Genomic DNA, 20,574 nt, shown 5'->3' on the forward strand with positions numbered 1-20,574 from the left:
ACTAGACAATTGGAATAAAATACCTCGCCCAAGGGTATACCTGTTGTGATTGGGATTCGAACAGTTTCCCACCTAAAATCTAATAAAAAGATTGACCTCCTTTAGGAAATTTACAATACATAATCGTGAAATATCTCTAAATAATGTCTCAAGGTCAGGAACATCATAAAACTTAGTACGAATATGTGCAAAATCAGCACATTCAATGAGGATGTATTTAACTGTAAGTGTACAATTACATGATATGCATTGAGGTGGATTTTCTCCTGCAAATAAATATGCATGTGTTAAGTGGGAATGTCCAATACGAGCACGGGTCAATACATTGTCTTCCCGTCGTTTAGCTAATGGAAGAGTATTTTGTGATTCAAGTGTTGGTTGGTGTTGATGGAGTTTATTATTAGGATTTAGATCCCATGATGTTTGCCATTTATTTCTAATATAAGTATTAACCTTTGATTTTAGATCAGTGTAAGGTATCTGTATTTCTGTTATATCCAGATCTAAAGCTTCTTTGGCTAACTTATCAGCTTTTTCATTACCTTGAATACCTGTATGGCTTGGTATCCAAACAAATATTATTCGTTTACCTAGTGTATTGATTTTATACAGAATGTCCAATAACTGAACAATATAAGGATGTTTATGATTTCTATTTTGGAAGAAAAAAAATCAAAATAGGTCAACAATTAAAGAAGAAGAAGCATTTTATGTGAATTTTAAAAATATGCATAAATTAGCATATTTAATGAGTTTCAAAATTCTGTGTAGATGTTTTGAATCCCCCACCTAACGCTATCGTATAAAGAAAACAGAATTGAAATCAGACTTGAAATGACGAAGAAGAAGCATTGTGAAATTCAGTCAACAAATAAAGAAGGGGCATTTCTGTGATTTATGAATTTCGCATAAATTAGCATAAATAATTTTCTACTCCAAATTTGAAAATTCTGTGTAGAAGTTTGGTGAACCTCATAAATCTCTACCAGATGGAAAAAAAATCAAAATCGGCCAACAACTAAAGAAGAAGCATTTTCTGTGAATTTTTAAAAATATCCATAAATCAATTTCGCATAAATTAGCATAAAAATTGTTCTAGTTAAAATTTCTAAAACATGTGTAGAAGATCGGTGAACCTCATTAAACTCTACCAGATGGAAGCAAAAAATTCAAAATCCGTCTACAAATAAAAAAGAAGCATATTTTGTGAATTTTGAAAAATGCGCATAAATTAGCATGTTTAATGAGTTTCAAAATTTTGTGTAGAAGTTTTGAATCCCCCACCTGGTGCATAATATAAAGCAAACAGAATTGAAATCGCACTTGAAATGGCGAAGAAGCATTTTGAAATTGTGGACGGACGACAGACGACTGACGCCACGGCATAAGCTCATCTAGCCCTTCGGGCCGGATGAGCTACAAATTCAGTTTTTGTGTCGTTCAGCTTTAATTTGTTTACAGTCATCCACCGTTTGATGTCAAGTGAGCATCTCTGTAATTTATCAAGGGCATTTTCGAGGTCTCCTGCAGTTTTAGGGTCAAAAGATATGTATAACTGAGTATCATCTGCGTAGAGATGTAGTCCAGTCAATCTATCCAGAATAGGGGGGTAACCCACCACTAATTGCAACACAAGATATTCCACTGAAATGCTTTCCAGGAAGGTCCCCTAAACAACATACTAAAAGTCCCAAGAAATCTAAGCAGTGGAAATTTATGAAATTTGCTTATTATGCAAATTAGCCATGAAAAAATTAGACAAAGAAGGGAAATAATCCAAAGATTACAAATTAAATGTCCAAAACAATTTAATTTGAATGGAAATTCATGATAAATAACTGAATTCAATGTTTTTAATCAAAAGTGCAAAAATTTCTACCTCATTTGCATATTATGCAAATAAGCATCCTTATATGGAAAAAATGTCAAGATATTGTGAATTTTCTCATATAGACTGCTTGAAAATGTTTCATTAATGTTGACATTAATATGCTACTATATCACTAAGCATGATAATTCATCCCAATGCCTGAAAATTAATTTGCATATTATGCAAATTAGCCATAAAAAAAATAGAAAATGAGGAAATTAATCCAAAGATTACAAATTAAATGTCCACAGCAAGTAATTTTGAACAAAAGTTCATGATGAATAAATAAGTTCAATGTCTTTATTTAAAAAGAGCTAGCAAATGTGCCTCATTTGCATATTACGCAAATAAGTATCCTTATATGGAAAATGTAAAGAAATTTTGATTTTTATCACATTGACTGCAGTGAAAACATTTCAGTTTTTTAAATTAATATGCTGCTATCACTAAGCATTCAAATCTATCCTAATATGATTTATATTCAAGGAAAATTACTGGAAATATGTTCTTCGCTTCCTAAGCGTTAGTCTGACAAGATGATGGGATTGGCAAGAACAAAGCACAGTATTTGAATTGGTGTGTAGTTTGTTAGAGTTGACAACCATTTCTTATGTGGATGGGAACGACTTAGACTTTCTTGAAATTTCACCGCATAAACATGATAAAGTGAGGCCAGGAAAAGCAAACTTATGGCACACGTAAGATCTGATGAGCAGTCTCATTAAGAAGTGCAGCAGAGATTCCGTCTGGCCTAGTAGCTTCATGCAGGTTGTTTTCTTTAACATTTTCTTCATTAGTCTGGCTACACCTGCTTGACTAAACAATATGTTATCTGGCCATATCTGAGTCAGGACTGGGTCCCAGGACTTCAGCGTCATCATCATGATCAGTGGTGAATACTAAGACAAAAAAATTTTTGCCTTCCTTTAATAATGATATTCCAATGTAGTCATAGCTATTGATATCAAGGGCTTCCAACATGCTAATCGTTACAGCCTGGATCATTGTCAATCCGGTCAACAGATTATGTATTATAGGCTTGTCTATAAACCCTCCTATGGTCCTCTTTAATGCAGTGTAGCAATTCTAAGCTTTGCCTTACTGATGCTTTTGGAGCATTAAAATGTGCAAGCCTTCCTAGCCTTTCTCTAAAACTCTTGACATCTTCCGACACAACTTATGTCCATTGTCTCATTGAGGCAACTTGTGTCGGAAGAAGACATGGTTAACGGTGTGTTCCTGTTAAAGTCCTCTTGATTGGCATTCAGTCTCCTACGTCGACTTGTCGGATTTCAGTACAGAGAGTTGTATGATTGTCCAAAGTACATCTGCATGACACTATTAAAGTCAGCATTCCTCCAGAAGAACATCCTTTATATAGTTGTACCATAAAATGTTTATTCCTCTGGACAACCTCACAGTATACCCATGAGTAGCACATTGTGGCAAATAAATCCTGGAAGTGGTACACACTGTCTAATCAATGTTGGATGGTATTTGATGGTGATGTTAAGGGTGTTCCATTATGATGTGTCCTCTTGTTGGAAAGGCAATAATCTGGCTTAGTCCTCCATCTGGTTTGTTCATTGTCTCACTGAGGAATTTCTGTTTACCATAAATATCAGGAAATTAATATTATTATTTGCATACGACTTACTTAGAAACTATAGCTTTAATATTTGGAGATGGTAGCCATACGAGGTTTATCAAAGAGGAAAGAACAGAAAATGGATGCTTCATCATGAAGCAGCGACTGGATTCAGCAAGAACGTCTAATCACGATTCCTGTATCTGAGAAAGATGCCTATAATGCACTTTAAGCCTTCATCATGAATTTATGAATGGCTTTCATGTCGCTCGTATAGGCAAATGCCCATTGTTACTCTTATTAAGCATGCCCAGAGATCTTGTGATCCAAGCAAGTACTCATATTCACCACCAAGACAAGTGATGATGATGGTGATGATGATGATGATGATGATGGGTTCTTGTAAAGCGCCGGTATCCGCCTCAGCTGGGCGCTCATGGCGCTTGCTCAAAAATAGGAAATATCTCACAAATTTCAATGTCTTCAAACAGTGCTTAGGATCATCATTCAGTTCAAGTACTGTCCTAGTAATGCTACAATTGAGTTATTCTTGTCTTGGGATAATGTTGGAGTGGGGAACAGAAAGGTCTTCAGGTAAGACTCAAAAGTTGATTGGGTCTCTGCTCTCCTGATAAATTGGGGAAGGCTATTCCACAGATTTGGTCCAGAGATGTAGAAGGCTCTGTCACCCCAGGTTGTGTGGCTGAGAGATTCCCTCAGCAATGCTTGAGCTGCTGATCTGAGACTGCGTGTTGGTCTATGCTGAGATAAGAGCTCTGAGATGTAGGGTGGAGATTTATCGTTAAGCGCTTTAAATACAAGGACCCCAAGTTTATAAGCTAAGTGGTGTGCTACAAGGACCAAATATTCGAAGCTAATGGGCTTTTATTTTTACGGGTGTGACATCTTGTGCTGATCACTTGGCAATCCAGGAGTTGCTAGCGTGGACTACACTCGCAAGAAACGCAAAGTCTCTACAAAGTCAAGAAGAGAGCAAGACTTGGATGGAAATAATGAAGCATTCAAGCAGTGGGATCCATGTAGAATGGACTCATCATTGTACAATATGAGAGGGGTAACTGCTAGTGACAAAAGTCAATATCAACCATGCAAGAAGTGTAGGGAAGGTCATCATGGTTAATACACATAATCTACATGGAATTTTAGAGGAAAGTATCACTTTTGTCGGTTTCCGTGAATATTTATAACATGTCGGATGCTTATTTGCATAATATGTAAATTACACTTTAGATATTAAGCTGATTATTAATGTATTATCCATTCTTAGTGCTCACATCATATTGAACTAGACTAAAATGTTTTCATAACTGTTTTTGTGAGAAAAATCAAAATTTCTGTTTTTTTCCATATAAAGATACTCATAATATGCAAATGAGGTAGAGTTATTCACAATTTTTTTATTTAAAAATAAATAAATTTGTAAAACTTATCATGGGCTTCAGTTCAATTCGGATTGATTTCTGCACTTGATTTCCAACATTTGGATTATTTTCCTAATTTTTAATTTATTATGGCTAATTTGCATAATATGCAAATTTTGTGATTTTCCATATGCTTGTATATTTAAGGACTTTTAATATGGTGTTTGGGAAACCTTCCTGTAAGGTATTGCCATATTCCAATTTCAATAGATAATCTACTTGCAATTTTTGAGGGATGTATCACCAGTGTGTTTTCTTGAATATTTATAACATGTTAGATACTTTTATTTGCATAATATGCAAATTACACTACAGACACTAAGCTGAATACAAATGTATTCAAAGTCCTTAGTGATTGCAGCATATAAATTCCAACATTAATAAAATTTTCAAGCAGATAATGAGAGAAAAATCACAATACATTGACATTTTTCAATATAAGGATGCTTATTTGCATATTATGCAAATGAGGTAGATTTTTTTGCACTTTTGACAAAAAACATTGAATACAGTTATTTATCATGAATTTTCGCTCAAATTGAATTGTTTTGGACACTTAATTTGTAATCTTTGGGCTATTTTCCTTATTTTTCTAACTTTTTATGGCTAATTTGCATAATATGCAAATTTCATAAATTTCCACTACTTGGATTTCTTGGGACTTTTAGTATGTTGTTTAGGGGATCTTCCTTGAAAGCATTGCAGTGGAATATCTCGTGTTGCAATTAGTGGTGGGTCAAACCCTATATTGACTAGACTAATGATAACTAATAGCATGTCTTGCTATGTAACCCACCGGAAGTGCATATACTGAATAACCTACAGGACCAATAACCGAGCCTTGTGGTAGTCCAAAGTTAGAAATTTGGGGTTTGGATAATTCACCCGATATCTCAACTTGAGAGGACCAACCACTTAGATATGACTTAAACCAGGTCAAAGCAACGGATCTAACTCCTATTCTACTGGACAAGCGTGATAAAAAAGTATCATGATCTATAGTATCAAAAGCAGCAGATAGGTCCAAAAGGACAATCAATACAACTTTAATGCTTATTAACGAATATTAATTGAAAAAATACCAAAAAGCTGGTGGCAACATACTAAGACTTCAGTATTATTGTACAGACAATGGATATTTTATCAGAGATTATCTAGAGAAAAATATAATCGTGCATTAACTACAATTAAGTTCAATATTCGGCAGAGACAAACCTTTAGACTGATTGTTTTGACCATTTCCTTTCTTCTCACTTTGTATTCCATTATTTTGATGTGAAGGAGTAATAGACTGCTTAAATGGTGAAGTCTGTTTCAAAGGGGATAATTCTTCAGCAGATAATCTGAAAAAAGAAGAAATGTTTTACTTCAACTTTCATTCTTTTAAATTGCAAAATATGCGAATTAGCCTACCACTTATGGTAGGCTACCAATACAATTGATTAACCTCTAAAAAAGACGACTGAAAGGGGAACCGAAGTATTGATCATCTAGCTTTGGTAATTGAATGATTTGTGTGAGTGGAGGGTAAAAACACAGAATAGTGAAATCATATCCCAAGAGCAATAAGAAAGTTATGGCTGTTTTGAAAAATCACTTAGGCTATGTAAATAAACAAGTGGAACGCCTCTGGCAGTCTCACCTGCATCACGCGATTCAATATAGCAGCAGTGCTGACTTTGAAAACTACTATAAATAATCATTCATAAAAATACACCATTCATACAAAGATACAATACTACGTTCATTGGCATTGCATGTGACCTAAAACTTGTCAGTGATACTTGATTACCCTTATATCCACATTTTACACACTATATCCATAAACTTTGAAAGTTGTGACAGCAATCTAATAATTACCTCTAAAACAGCAAAAGTTCAATGACCTCAAATGACCTTGGACTTTAATCATGTGACCCGAAACCCACATGAGACGTTCAGTGATACTTGATGACTCTTATGTATATTAAAGTTTTATGAACTAGACCAATATACTTAGAGCTATTATGGTAATTCAACGAATATCCCCAACATGGCCAAAGTCCATTGACCTTTGACCTTAGTCATGTGACCTGAAACTCGCACAAGATGTTCAGTGATACCTGGTTACTCTTATGTCCTCGTTTTATGAACTAGAACAATACAGTTACAGAGATATGATGGTAATTCAACAAATACCCCAAACATGGCCAAAGTACATTGACCTTGGTCATGTGACCTGAAACTCAGACGGGATGTTTAAAGTTGCTTGATTACTCTTATGTTCAAGTTTCATGAATCAGATTCATAAGCTTTCAAAGTTATGATGGTAATTCAACAGATACCCCCCACATGGCCAAAGTTCATTGACCGTTGACCTTGGTCATGTGACCTGGAATTCGCACAAGATGTTCAGTGATACTTAATTACTCTTATGTCCAAGTTTTATGAACTAGACCAATAAACCTTCAAAGTTATGATGGTAATTCAACAAATACTCCCAACTTGGCCAAAGTTCATTGACCTTATATGACCTTTGACCTTGATCATATGACCTGAAACTCGCAAAAAAAATGATACTTGATTACTCTTATGTCTAAGTTTCATGAATCAGATCCATAAACTTTCAAAGTTATGATGGTAATTCAACAGATACCCCCATTATGGCCAAAGTTCATTGACCTTTAACCTTTGTCATGTGACCTAAAATTCGCACAGGATTTTTAGTGATATTTGATTACTCTTATGTTCAAGTTTTATGAACAAGACCAATAAACCTTCAAAGTTATGATGGTAATTCCACAAATACCCCCAACTTGGCCAAAATTCATTGACCTTAAATGACCTTTGACCTTGATCATGTGACTTGAAACTCGCACAAAATGTTCAGCGATACTTGATTACTCGTATGTCCAAGTTTATGAACTAGATCCATACACTTTCAGAGTTATGATGGTTATTCAACACCCCCAACGTGGCCAAAGTCCATTGACCTTTGACCTTGGTCATGTGACCTGAAACTCGCAGAGGATGTTCAGTGATACTTAATTACTCTTATGTCCAAGTTTCATGAAGTATGTCCATTTATGATGACATTTCAAAAATTAACATTGGGTTAAGATTTTGATGTTGATTTTCCCCAACATGGTCTATATGTAAGTTCATTGACCCAAAGACTTTTGACCTTAGTTATGTGACCAAAAACTTAGGCAGGATGTTCAGTAATACTTGATTAACCTTATAGCCAGTTTTCAAGAACTAGGTCCATATACTTTCTAAGTTATTCTGTCATTTCAAAAACTTAACCTTCGGTTAAGATTTGGTGTTGACGCTGCCGCCGTACGAAAAGCGGCGCCTTGGTCTCACTCTGCTATGCTGGTGAGACAACAAATGAAATTCATGCATTTTATATTACATAACATATTTGGCAGCTGCTCGATTTTATGACGTCACAAATCCAAAATTTAAAATTCTAATAACTTTTTTATAATCTTTAACATATTTTTCTCAAACCTTCACCAATACATTTTTTATTATTTTTTTTCTGCTATTTTTACAACAAACTTTTTTTCCCGTTTTAGGGGAACGGTTCAAAGATAAATAAACGCGAAGAAGTCATCAAAGCTCGAAAAACGATGAAAAACACAGAAATAACGATACAAGAGGATCTATTAAACTCCCCGGAACACTAGTCTCTACAAGAAAACCTACCAGTCGTCCAATGTGGAGTTCACCAGGGGCCTATTTCATAAAGAGTTGCTATCATAGCAAGTTGCTATCATAGCAACTCTGGTAGAATAGCAGCTTTTACTTGCTATGCTAGCAACTTGCTATGCTAGCAACTTTGCATTTCATAAAAGCACATTCGCTGGAAAGTCAGCTTGACTTTCCAGCGAATTATTTGAATAGTCATGTACGAGGCTGATTAGGGGGAAATCCCCTTTCTCTCCAGTTTTTTGTTTTCAATTCAAGTCATAAGTTTAGGTAGAAAGTACTGGCGGATCCGGGGGGGAGGGGCACAGCCGGCCTGTGGCCCCCCCCCCCACCTTTGAGAAGCAAAATTAGAAGAAACAAAATTGAAGGAGAATATATATTTTTTTTGCTTGTAAATTTTTTTGGGAGCGAAATTGTTATTTAGCAGCTGCAAACAGGGTCTGCAGCATAAGGCTAGCCGTTGATACAGAGTGATGGCTCTATGGTGATGCCTGGCTTGCAATTCTAGAAGAGAGTAAGAAGAAAATACTAATTTTTCCTGGGATGGCATAGCATTATTCTCCATTGTGTAAGTTTTCAGAGAATTGATATATTTTAGCCCTATGCCATGGAAAAAATTATTTTGAAAAAAGTAAAAAGGCATCATTATTGCCGGTCGAAATTTCACCTTCAACAAAGTTTCTACCGTACAAGTTTAATCCCAGCCCCACACTTGACTATTTGTGTCGGTAATGCAAGGTTGTATCAACAACAAGGCAGGCACAGGCCACTGCTGGTGCAGTGCTGTTAAAAATCACCCTGAAGCAAGTAAATTTGTAGGCTCTAATTATGCATGAAACATCGAAAATGACCTTAAAAGATTATTTTTGTTCAAAATGGAAATTATTTTTAAGTTATCGGTTTCAACGGTGAATAACCATTCAGTAAATGGATTCAACAATGCCATGGCATGGCCACAATTTTTTTTTGAGAAAGTCAGAAACAGAAAAAAAAAAGCAATCATTTTTTTATCGCATACATTCGTAATTCCGAAGCTTCATTATTCCGAAAGTTCGTTGGTCCGAAAACGAAGTGAGGTTCGTAATTCCGAAGGTTCGTTAATCCGAAAACGAAATGAGGTTCGTAATTCCGAAGGTTCGTTAATCCGAAAACGAAATGAGGTTCGTAATTCCGAAGGTTCGTTAGTCCGAAAACGAAATGATTAACGAACGTTATTTCGTTTTCGGACTAACAAACTTTATTTCGTTTTCGGATTGACGAACCTTCGGAACAACGAACCTTATTTCGTTCTTGGATTAACGAACCTTCGGAACATCAAACCTTATTTCGTTTTCGGATTGTCGAACCTTCGAAATAACGCCACAAATGTTCGGATTAACGAACCCTTTTACGTTTTCAGATTAACGAACGTCGAGGTAAAGGCAATTTACGTGTTTCGGAATTACGGACCTTCGGAATAAAGAACCTTCGGAATTCCGAAGTGTAACCTTTTTTATGGCCTAGGGCTTTTTTAATTTAGGCCTTGAATTAAACACTTCCACATAATAGATCTACCTTCCTCTATTTTTTCCCACAAGAAAAAAAATCCTCTCCATTTTTTTTTTTTTTTTAAGTCTGTCTATAACCTCCTTTTTTTTCCCTTTGCCTGCCCTGGGAAAGACTGAAAAATTTGCTGTTTCGGAGGAATTTTTTAACAATTTTTTTTTTTTGGGGGGATAGGTAGAACAAAAAAAAAGAAACGGCATTTCTACTAGAAAGCATTACCTTGATATATTCTTCATTAGCATTATTATCATAGACATTGCTCTAGATATCCATTCTCTTGTAAGAGCCCTTTGGGCATGCCTGAGCACAATGTATGCCATTCTTCACAATGAAAAACCTTTAACAGTGTCAACTTGACGCTCCCCCATGACCAGCGTCAAATATTTAACCCTATTTGACGCTCCAGTAACCATACTTGACGCTCCAGTAAAAAGTTGACGCTCCCACTGGAGCGTCAACTTTTTATGAAATGCGCTGCAGCGTCAAATATTAAATTTGACGCTGCAAGTGAAAATTTGACGCTGTTTTGGGACTTGACGCTGACGCTGTACCTTTATGAAATGGGCCCCTGGACACACGATGGGAAAATAATAGCTCTAGTGAAAGCTAGCGGTGGGAAAAAAGTAACCAAACTCATCGGAAGTGAAATTGATCTCCGATCGCTATGAACCAACATATAACTAGAAATTTGACGTGTCCAATTGGGGACACAGATGCCCCTGCTTAAAGCGATCAGAAATTCATTCAAAATGATTTAACTTAATATCGTGCAGAAACCAATATGCATATATATATAATGAACAAATTTAGACCTTTGAACCAATTCGCATATATAATGAGCTGTGACCTTTGACCTGCGAATTTAAACTTAGACTGCATATTAGTGTCACCTACCGACACACCATAATTTTTTTAAATCCATCAAATATTTTGAGAGTTATTGCTCGGAAACCAACTCGCATAATTAATGAGCTGTGACCTTTGACCTGCGGACTCAAAATTCGAACTTAGCCTGTATTTTGGTGTCATCTACCTACACACAATTTTTTTTTATCCATTCTATATTTTTTGAGTTATTCCACGGAAACCAACTCGCATCAATGATCTGTGACCTTTGACCTGTGGATTCCGAATTCACACTTAGCCTGTATTTTGGTGTCATCTTCCTATAAATCAAACATTTTTAAAATCCATTAAATATTTTGAGAGTTATTGCGCGGAAACCAAGTGGGGGAGGGACGGACGGACGGACAGGGGCAACGCTTAATGCTCCCTCCGGACTTCGTCTGCGGGGGCATAATAACCTTATCATGAGGGTCCTGACCCTTCTGCTGATCATGACTTTGAATTAATCAAAGATATATTTATATGTCTCTGGTTGCAAACGTTGTTGCGAACGTCATTGTCACCTTTTTTAAATCTCTTGATTAGTTGTATTTCTCATTTTTTTACGTTTTACCCTTTGTGTTAGTGTAATGTCACGAAATTTTGCTTGTGTGGTTTGTGAAAGGCAAATTTGTCTGTTATAGACCCCTTACTCAATCGGTGCCATGATTTTTTAGTGAACTGGAAGTACTAGTTCATAAAATATCAAAAGAAGACAAAGAATGTGTCTTAATCGGAGATTTTAAATTAGATTTATTAACGACTACTTCTTGCAATAATGTAAATAGTTTTATCGATAAGCTTAAGTCATTTTCTCATGTTCCCTTAATTTTAAGACCTACCAGAGCATCTATGCAATCTGTAACTCTGATAAACAATATATTTATAAATAGACCTGAAATAAAATAAATGCAGGAATATTTCTCACTGACGTGATCATTTTTCAATCTTTTGTCATTTAAGATCGGTTTTTGAAGACGATCGCTGTATTGCACTCTTAAAACGTGCAATAAATGACTCTAATATTTCTTTGTTTTGTGAAACGGTACTTAAAGGACAAGTACACCCCAACAAATAGTTGATTTGAATAAAAAGAGAAAAAATCAAAGCATAACACTGAAAATTTCATGAAAAACGAGTGCAAAATAAGGAAGTTATGACATTTCAAAGTTTCGCTTAATTTCACAAATATGCACATAATGGCTAGTATGCAAATGAAATATTGCATAATTCAAACAATAAAAAACAAAACAAATAGTGAGTGATGAACATCATCGACTGACTCACTTAGTTTTGCATATCACTGTTTTGTGAAAAATAAGCAAAACTTTAAAATGTCATAACTTTCTTATTTTAGATCCGATTTTGATGAAATTCTCAGCACTATGCTACATGTAGTTTGATTTTTCTCTATTTACTTAAGTTAGCATTTTCCTGGGGTGGACTTTACCCTTAAGACAAACTGGGATCAGATATTAGATCGTACATATGTATATTTTACTTTTAACCAAATATTAGATTGTCTTTTTGTAGATAGTACTTTTGATCTATTTATGAAATATTTTCTTTAAACTTATGACACATGTTTTTCATTTAAAGAAATGAAATTAAAACAGAGAAAACAAAAGCCTTGGTTTGATGTAGAACTTTAAAGAATGTGCAAAAAATATATCTTATTTCGGAAGTATTTAAAAGATCCATCCTCTTATCAAAAAGATGTATATTCTCTAAACAGTATACCTAATGCCTCTGTTGACTTTTTGCATTTTTTACCAAATAGGGATTTTTACAGTCTATGTTTATGAAGCCAGTTCAAAATTTAAGAAATACTAAAAAAAAACTTGACTCATGCAAATTCCCTGGATATGATGATATTAATATTGTTGTTCTAAAGAAGTATATTGCTTCCTTTGTTGTACCGCTTTGCAATCTATTTTATATGTCTTTATAATTTGGTGTATTCCCTACTGCTCTAAAGAAGACTAAGATAATTCATGTACATAAAAAAGAACATAAACATAGAAAAGGAGATAAAAAAGGAGATAAACATATTTCAAGAAATTATAGACCTATATCAATTTTATCCACTTTTTCGAAAATCTTAGAAAAACTTGTGTATAGTCGTTTATTTTCTTTCTTGTCGAAACGAGATATAGCGTACCATAAACAGTACGGGTTTAGACAGAACTACAGTACTTACATGGCTATTTTAGATTTTACTAATATTATTGCTAAATTATTTGAATTTAGGTATCTTTTTAGATTTAACAAATGCATTCGATTGCATAAGTCATGAAATACTTTTTAAAAAATTGCAATTTTATGGGATTCGGAGTACATTACTTCAATGGTTTTCTAGTTACTTGAAAAAAAAGAACCAAATATGTATGTGTAAATTGTGTATCTTCTGAAATCACACATAATACCTATGGTGTCCCTCAGGATCAGTATTAGGCCCCTTGTTATTGTTGGTATTCATAAACTATATTTAATATGTAAGTAGTATATTACAAACGATAATTTTTGCGGATGATACAAACTTATTTCTATCTGGGGAAAATATTGATACATTGTGTCTTACTTTTAATACAGAACTTAAAAAATAAATGATACCTGTACTTGGTTTAACGCGAACAAATTACAAGTAGATGCAGAAAAAACGTCTTGTATGTTATTTCAGCCAAAAACAAAAGTGTCAATACTTCTTGTATAAGAATATATATCAACTAACAAATTATATCGATTGTAAATTCTACAATTTTTCTAGGAGTTAAAATTGACAACAAACTGACATGGAAAGAGTATGTATCTTATGTATCATGTAAAATATCTAAAGCTATTGGTGCAATGAATAGAATAAAGAAAATTGTTCATTTTTATATTGTTCATAAATTGTATAATAGCATGATCTTGTCATATCTTAACTACTGTAATATAGTATGGGGAGGCTGTGCAAAGACCTATCTAAATAGAGTTTTCATCCTCCAAAAACGAGCAATGACTCACGCACTGCTGTCTTTAAAAAATTCAGTATATTAAAAAAAAAATTATATATACATCAACAACAGATTGGCACATTTATGTTTTCGTATTCCAAAAAATATACTTCCGAAATTTTTAGAAAATTGTTTTGTATATAATAAAAATGTATGTAAATATGCGACCCGTCAATCAAATCTTTTCCATCTACCATCGCTAAATTATAATTTCTCAACAACTACCATTTATTATGCAGGACCTAAGTTATGGAACAAATTACCACAAGAAATCAAATATGCCCTTTTTTTAATATGTTTAGAAGAAAACTAAAAAAATACCTAGTTAAAAATGAATTCTAAAATAAAGTTATCAAAATATGCCTTTTGGGAGGTAGGGGTTCCAGGTGTCTTTTTGTATTTTTATTTTATTTACATTTATATTGTTTTGTTTTATATTTTGAACATGTTATTAGGTAAATATTTAAGAAACATTTTATGTAAATTATATTACCTTTGGGATTAACCCTGATAGGCATTTGGCCTTTGTCAATTCCCACCACATTATGTTTTCGAACTGAATATGTTTCATTTTAATGTTTTTTATTGTATATATCTATCTGCATATGCATTTGTACTTGTCTTTCTAATTGGATGTGGAAATGCATTTGAATTGAATTGAATTTAATAAATACCAATAAGATAAGAGGGTTTCTGGACTTACAGGTTTATCTTTGAGATGGCAATGGAATTCACGTTTGGTACAAAAAATGGACAATCAATGACGAATGGACAAGACAGATTTTAGAATTAAACAAGATTACTAATAGCAGTAATGATACAAAGGATTAAAAGAAACAGTACAATACGTTAACATTTTGTTGCTATTTATTTTTTTGCAAAAATGACAAATATGACTAAGGATTGTCTTGCAACCTCTAGCGAAAATTTTGATACCTTAATAATGAACCCCAGCGAAATCGTTATTCGCTTCGATTGAAAGTATTTGCCACTCAGTGAGATCCTTTCAGGTGATATCATTAACCAAATATTGTTTATTTGTTCAATGTGACAATAATTCAAGATGGCCAGAGGGCAATTCCATGAAAAACATCAGTCTTTCTTTTAACTACATTGTATGCCCGACCTCCATTTTCAATATTTTCATTTCACTTAATGAACTGCTGAGCCATGATAATTTGAGGGCGTTGTGACACCCCATAATTGGGGGTCAGGTCTACATATGGAATTGCCCAGATGAAAATCTTGCTGGGTAATGTATATACATGTATATATTCTATAATTAAGTATAATATTTTTGTTCTTAGGGGACATGGGGGCATATATTGATTATTTGCAGGGTATTTTTCAGGGATGGAGGGGGGGGGGGGCTACAACAAAATTTAATACAGTATAACCCATTTTTGTTAGGTCTAAAGATATCGTGGGTCCGAGAAATGATTTATTTAACCCGTTGGAGACGCATTTTCCATTATACTCCAGCCTGCATACATGCGGGAAAAGTCTCCATTAGATTATAGTCACAAGCAATGATTAATCTGGGAAAATAGATCTTTTGGCAGAAAGTGGGGTTGTCTAAAGAAATTAATCTTCCCAAGAACAAGGTTTTCAGAGACCTACCTCGGAGCTGGAATGAGTCCGAGCATGTGACAGGCTCTCTCAGATAGCAGGCGAGGGTGGTCACACAGTGCTTTGAGAATCATCAGCTCCACAAAGACCGATGTCCTGTCATTTTCTCTCATAACCTTTCACAGAAAAAAAACAATATCATGAATTACTTTCTATACAAAGCATTTAACATAAACAAGTGGAACGCCTATTGCAGTCTCGCCTGCATTACGTTATTCGATATACATGAATCAGCAGTCCTGCCATTGAAAACAGCTAATGAATAATTATTCACAGAAAAAAAAAATTCACTAATATGATATGTCTATTCACCGAAAAAAAAAGACTTTTGACCATGATCATGTGACCTAAGACATGTGCAAAACAATCATTCATACTTGACTACCTTAATGTCAATGTTTCATGATCTAGATCCATTATCTTTCTAAGTTATGATGCCAACTCAACACATACTCCCAACACTGCCAGAGGTCATTAACCTTTAAATGACCTTTGATTTTGGCCATGTTCATGAAACGCGCACAAGGTATTCGGGGTGGTGTTTCATAAAGAGTCGTTCGTAAGTCCATGCAGTCGTTCTTAAGTTGGTGAAGTCGCACTTAAGATACGAGCAACTCGAAAAGACCATTTCATAAAGTCGCTGGTAACCTAAGAGCGACTCCATTAATAAAAAAAAACACTTCGATATTCATGAACGAGCCTGTACTTAAGCATATTAGATGCAAATGAATGTGGACAAATTTTTCGACGTTTCGATCTTCCCGCTGATAATTTTGCCGTCTGCTAGAACGAGTGGTTTAGTCCAGGGCCCGTATTCCATAAACGAGATAAGCTTTTTGCTTAAGTCTTAGCAATTTGTCTTAGCATTTTGCTTGTCTAAGAAATCTTCCCTAACGATATTCTATAAACTTTAAGACATTTGTCTCAAGTCAGACGATATGGCTAAGCCAAAGTCTCAAAGTCAAATTCTATGACCTTCTAAACTGCTGCAGGGGTGACTGCAACAAAATAGCAAAAATGTAATTGAAGTTGTTTTTTCTTAACAAGTTTGATTTCATTGAAACTAATTACAACTAATGTAGTAAAAGAAGAGCATTCATCACCCATATATGGTAAGAATTCTTTATTCAGATTATTCTATATTTTGTTAATTACCAAAACATTTCAATCCCAAACCGAGTGACTTGCACAGTTTTTTATGTATCAGTCCCATTCATTACTTTTCATGTATTGTTTGTCAAAATCTAAATGGTGTAGGGTAGATTCCTCTCGACATCTTTATTCTACTTCAGTTGAAGTAGACCTAGGGTCTAAGGGAAAACATTTGTAACTTTTGAGACTAGTCTTGGGTCTAACATTAGGCCTAGATCTAGCCTAGGCCCAAGATCTACAACTAATATCCGTCTGTTTGGAGGAGAATTGAACATTGTTTTTACTTTTTACTTTCCTGAAGGCTGAAGCAAAACGTAACTTTGTTAGTCTAGTGCCGTAGTGGAGCAACTGAGACTGAAGCTACATACTAGGCCTAGATCTAACGATAGACCTATATTAGTATTGGTCTAGGCCTAGAACATGCAGGACTTAGCCTGGCTTAGCCTTAAGACAGGGATAGATCTATCTAGATTTACATGTAGGTCTAGAATAGATCTGACTTAGGCCTAGACCAAAAGCTTCAGTCTCCGACTGTATTTTGGTTGTTCCGCTATTTTAGTATTACGAGTACGACACTAAACAGTCTAACGTTACGTTGGCCTAGTCTCACCAATGTGATATGACAGTAAATGTCAGAAACTTTTAAATAAATCCCCAGAAACGACGGTTATTCCTGTCAACAGTGCTAGATATATCGCTATGCATTGCTTGCCAACTATGCCTAAAGTTAGATCTAGTCCTAGTAGTAGTCTAGACATCTATCTAGATCTACTCCTGCTTTAGGCCCATCTGTTTGTTTGGAGTTTTTATTTCATACATTTTGAGGACTTGTTTAGATCTAGGTTTCCAGGACTAGAAAACAGGCCTAAACCTAGACCAACACTGGCAACAGCTCAGTCTAGACTAGGGCCTAGATTTATATAAGAATTTAGATCTAGGGCCTAGGCGGCCTAGCCTGTGCTTTCTTCTATTCATTCTAGATTTTATTTCTAGCCTATCCGGTAGCCCTAACGTTAGGACTGGCTGATCTAGTCTACTGTTTGATCTAGAAATCTCTAACCTAGGCCTAGATCTAGACTAAATGACTTACTCACTTAGACTAAAAGTTAGACCCTATCTAGATCTAGAACTATACTAATCTAGGTGTACATAGGGTCATAGTAATAGGTGTAGATCTAGAGACTTGTAGACTCTATCTCAATGTAGATTCTAGATCTAAAAATAGTAAATGTAGGCTAGATCTAGTCTAGTTCTACTCATCTAACGTTAGGCCTGAGAAAGGAAGTAGGCTAGGGATCTAGCATTGGGTTATTTCTAGGACTAAAGAATCTTGATCTAGGCTTAGATCTAAACTAGGGGCTGTAGTTCGAAATCTTGAGGTCTAGCCCCCCCCCCCCCCCAAAAAAAAAAAAAAAAAAAAAAAAAAACTAGAACTAAGCCCTCAGCTACATGTAGTTCTCTATGTAGCCAAACAAAAGTTAGCATTGACCATTGTCTTAATCTTTTTTGGCGTATACATGTAGTTATCATACAAACACATATTTGATGAATGAGAAAATGTGTCTTGCAGATTATTTTAGCTCAAAACCTACATTTCATGGACATATAGGCCAATGTCATAAAATGAAGAAGTAGTTCAATACACATCATGCTGTTTACACATTTATTGATCTGATATGCTGTTACCATGGCAACAAATTTTCAAATATATGTCTTGCAGATCTACACCTCAAAATCAATGTGTGAGCCAACTTTATAAGAATTGGTAAAACTAATGAAGGGATTCAAACCACAAGATTTTCACCTAATTTCTTTATATAATATGTTGTTACCATAGCAACACGAATTCTGATACAGGCAAAAGTATATCTTAGACATCTTCAACTCAAGACTATTGTGTGCGCCAACATTTTAGGAGAATTGACCAGTTGAAAACTGATAAAGTAATTCAAATTACAAGATTTTCATCTAGTTTTTGTTATTTTATTTGTTGCCATGGCAACACAATTTTTTATAAAGGCATAAAATATACTTTGCACATCTTCACATCAAGACTAACGTTTGTGCCACATTTCATGAGAATTGATTAAAAACTGAAGAAGTCGTTGGAACTGCAAGATTTTTACATAATTTTTGCCCTAATATACCGTTACCTTGGCAACACAATTTCCGACACATGCGAAAATGTGTCTTGCACATCTTTACCTCAAGACTTATGTCTGTGGCAAACATCATGAGAAGTGGTTGAAATATTGTAAACTTGTTAAAACCACAAATTTTTCACCTAATTTTCGTTATTTAATATGTTGTTACCATGGCAACGCAATTTTTGTATATAGGCATAAAATATGTTTTGCACATCTTCACATCAAGACTATTGTTTGTGCCACATTTCATGAGAATTGGTTAAAAACTGAGGAAGTAGTTGGAATAGCAAGATTTATACATAATTTTTGCCATAATATACTGTTACCATGGCAACACAATTTCCGACACATGCAAAATTGTGTCTTGCACATCTTTTCCTCAAATCCAATGTGTGAGCCAACTTTCATGAGAATTGGTAGAAAACCGATGAAGTAATTTAAATTTTAAATTTTGGCCATAATATACTGTTACCATGGCAACACAATTTCTGAAAAAGCAAAAAAAAAAATTCTTACACCTCCTTACCTTAAGACCAATGTGTGTTCCAAATTTCATGAAAATTGGTTAAAAACTGAGGAAGTAGCTCGAAATGCAATATAGGTATGAATTCTAAAAAAAAATGGCCATGATTTGTTGGATTTAAACGTTGTCTTAAAGCAATTAAGACAACTCACCACTGTCTTAAAGGAGAATGAAACCCTTGAAACCAGCTGAATCAATATCAAAGACAAAAATCAAAGAAACATATTGTTGAAAGTTTGAGTAAAATAGGACTAGCAATAAAAGAGTTATGAGCATTTGAATGTCGAGATCACTAATGCTATGGAGATCCTCCCATTGGCAATGCGACCAAGATCTGTGATGTCACACACGTGCAACTCCCTCATTACTTTAGTACTTATTTCACTTATATTCTCACTTTTATAGAGTCTATCACAAGGTGAGGTGTTCTCTTTATGAGATGACAAGTACAGAGGTTTCACAACATTATATCATTGATGAATCATTTGTCATATGATTACAATGAGCAAAAAGAGATGTTTTGGGGTATATTTTCAGAGTCCAAATGGGAGAGTTGTACGTGTGTGACATCACAGATCTTGGTCGCATTGCCAATGGGAGGATCTCCATAGCATTAGTGATCTCGACATTCAAATGCTCATAACTCTTTTATTGCTAGTCCTATTTTACTCAAACTTTTGTTGATCTTATTCTTTGATTTTTCTGCTTTCACAAAAGCTAACTTGCTCCAAGAGTTTCATTCTCCTTTAAAGTTAGGGCAAAATTCTTAGCCATGTAGAATTTATGAAATACAGACTCTGCATATTTAAGAAAAGTTACTTAGCCATTCATCCTAAATCTGTCTTAGTCGCGCAAAAATTCTTAGCCAAATTCTTAGACAAAATTCTTAGCCAATTCTTTATGGAATACGCGTTTTGGCTAAGAATTTTGTCTTAGACAGAAAACTAAGACAAAATGCTTAGATTTTTGACTTAAGCATGCTTATCTCGTTTATGGAATACGGGCCCAGGATAGGCCCCATAGACAAGGGGTCGAACCTTGTTTTTTAGATATACAATGTTTATTTATGGTTTCTTGTCAATTCGAGGGTGCTGATTCCGAATC

The 20,574-nt window shown here is 34.7% G+C and overlaps 1 protein-coding gene across 1 annotated transcript in view; it reads right to left on the reverse strand.

Annotated features, from left to right (window-relative positions):
* Positions 1-15,761, reverse strand: part of LOC135157317 (uncharacterized) — a 46,188-nt gene extending 30,427 nt beyond the window's left edge. Inside the window, exons 1-2 of the mRNA XM_064112481.1 lie at positions 15,640-15,761; positions 6,116-6,243 (exon numbers count right to left, since the gene is read on the reverse strand). Of these exons, the coding sequence (XP_063968551.1) occupies positions 6,116-6,243; positions 15,640-15,761 (250 nt within the window). The remainder of the gene's footprint in view (positions 1-6,115; positions 6,244-15,639) is intronic.
* Between the last annotated feature and the right edge of the window lie 4,813 nt (positions 15,762-20,574).

The sequence above is a fragment of the Lytechinus pictus genome, chromosome 17, assembly GCF_037042905.1.
Source record: "Lytechinus pictus isolate F3 Inbred chromosome 17, Lp3.0, whole genome shotgun sequence".
Lineage (NCBI taxonomy): Eukaryota > Metazoa > Echinodermata > Echinoidea > Temnopleuroida > Toxopneustidae > Lytechinus > Lytechinus pictus.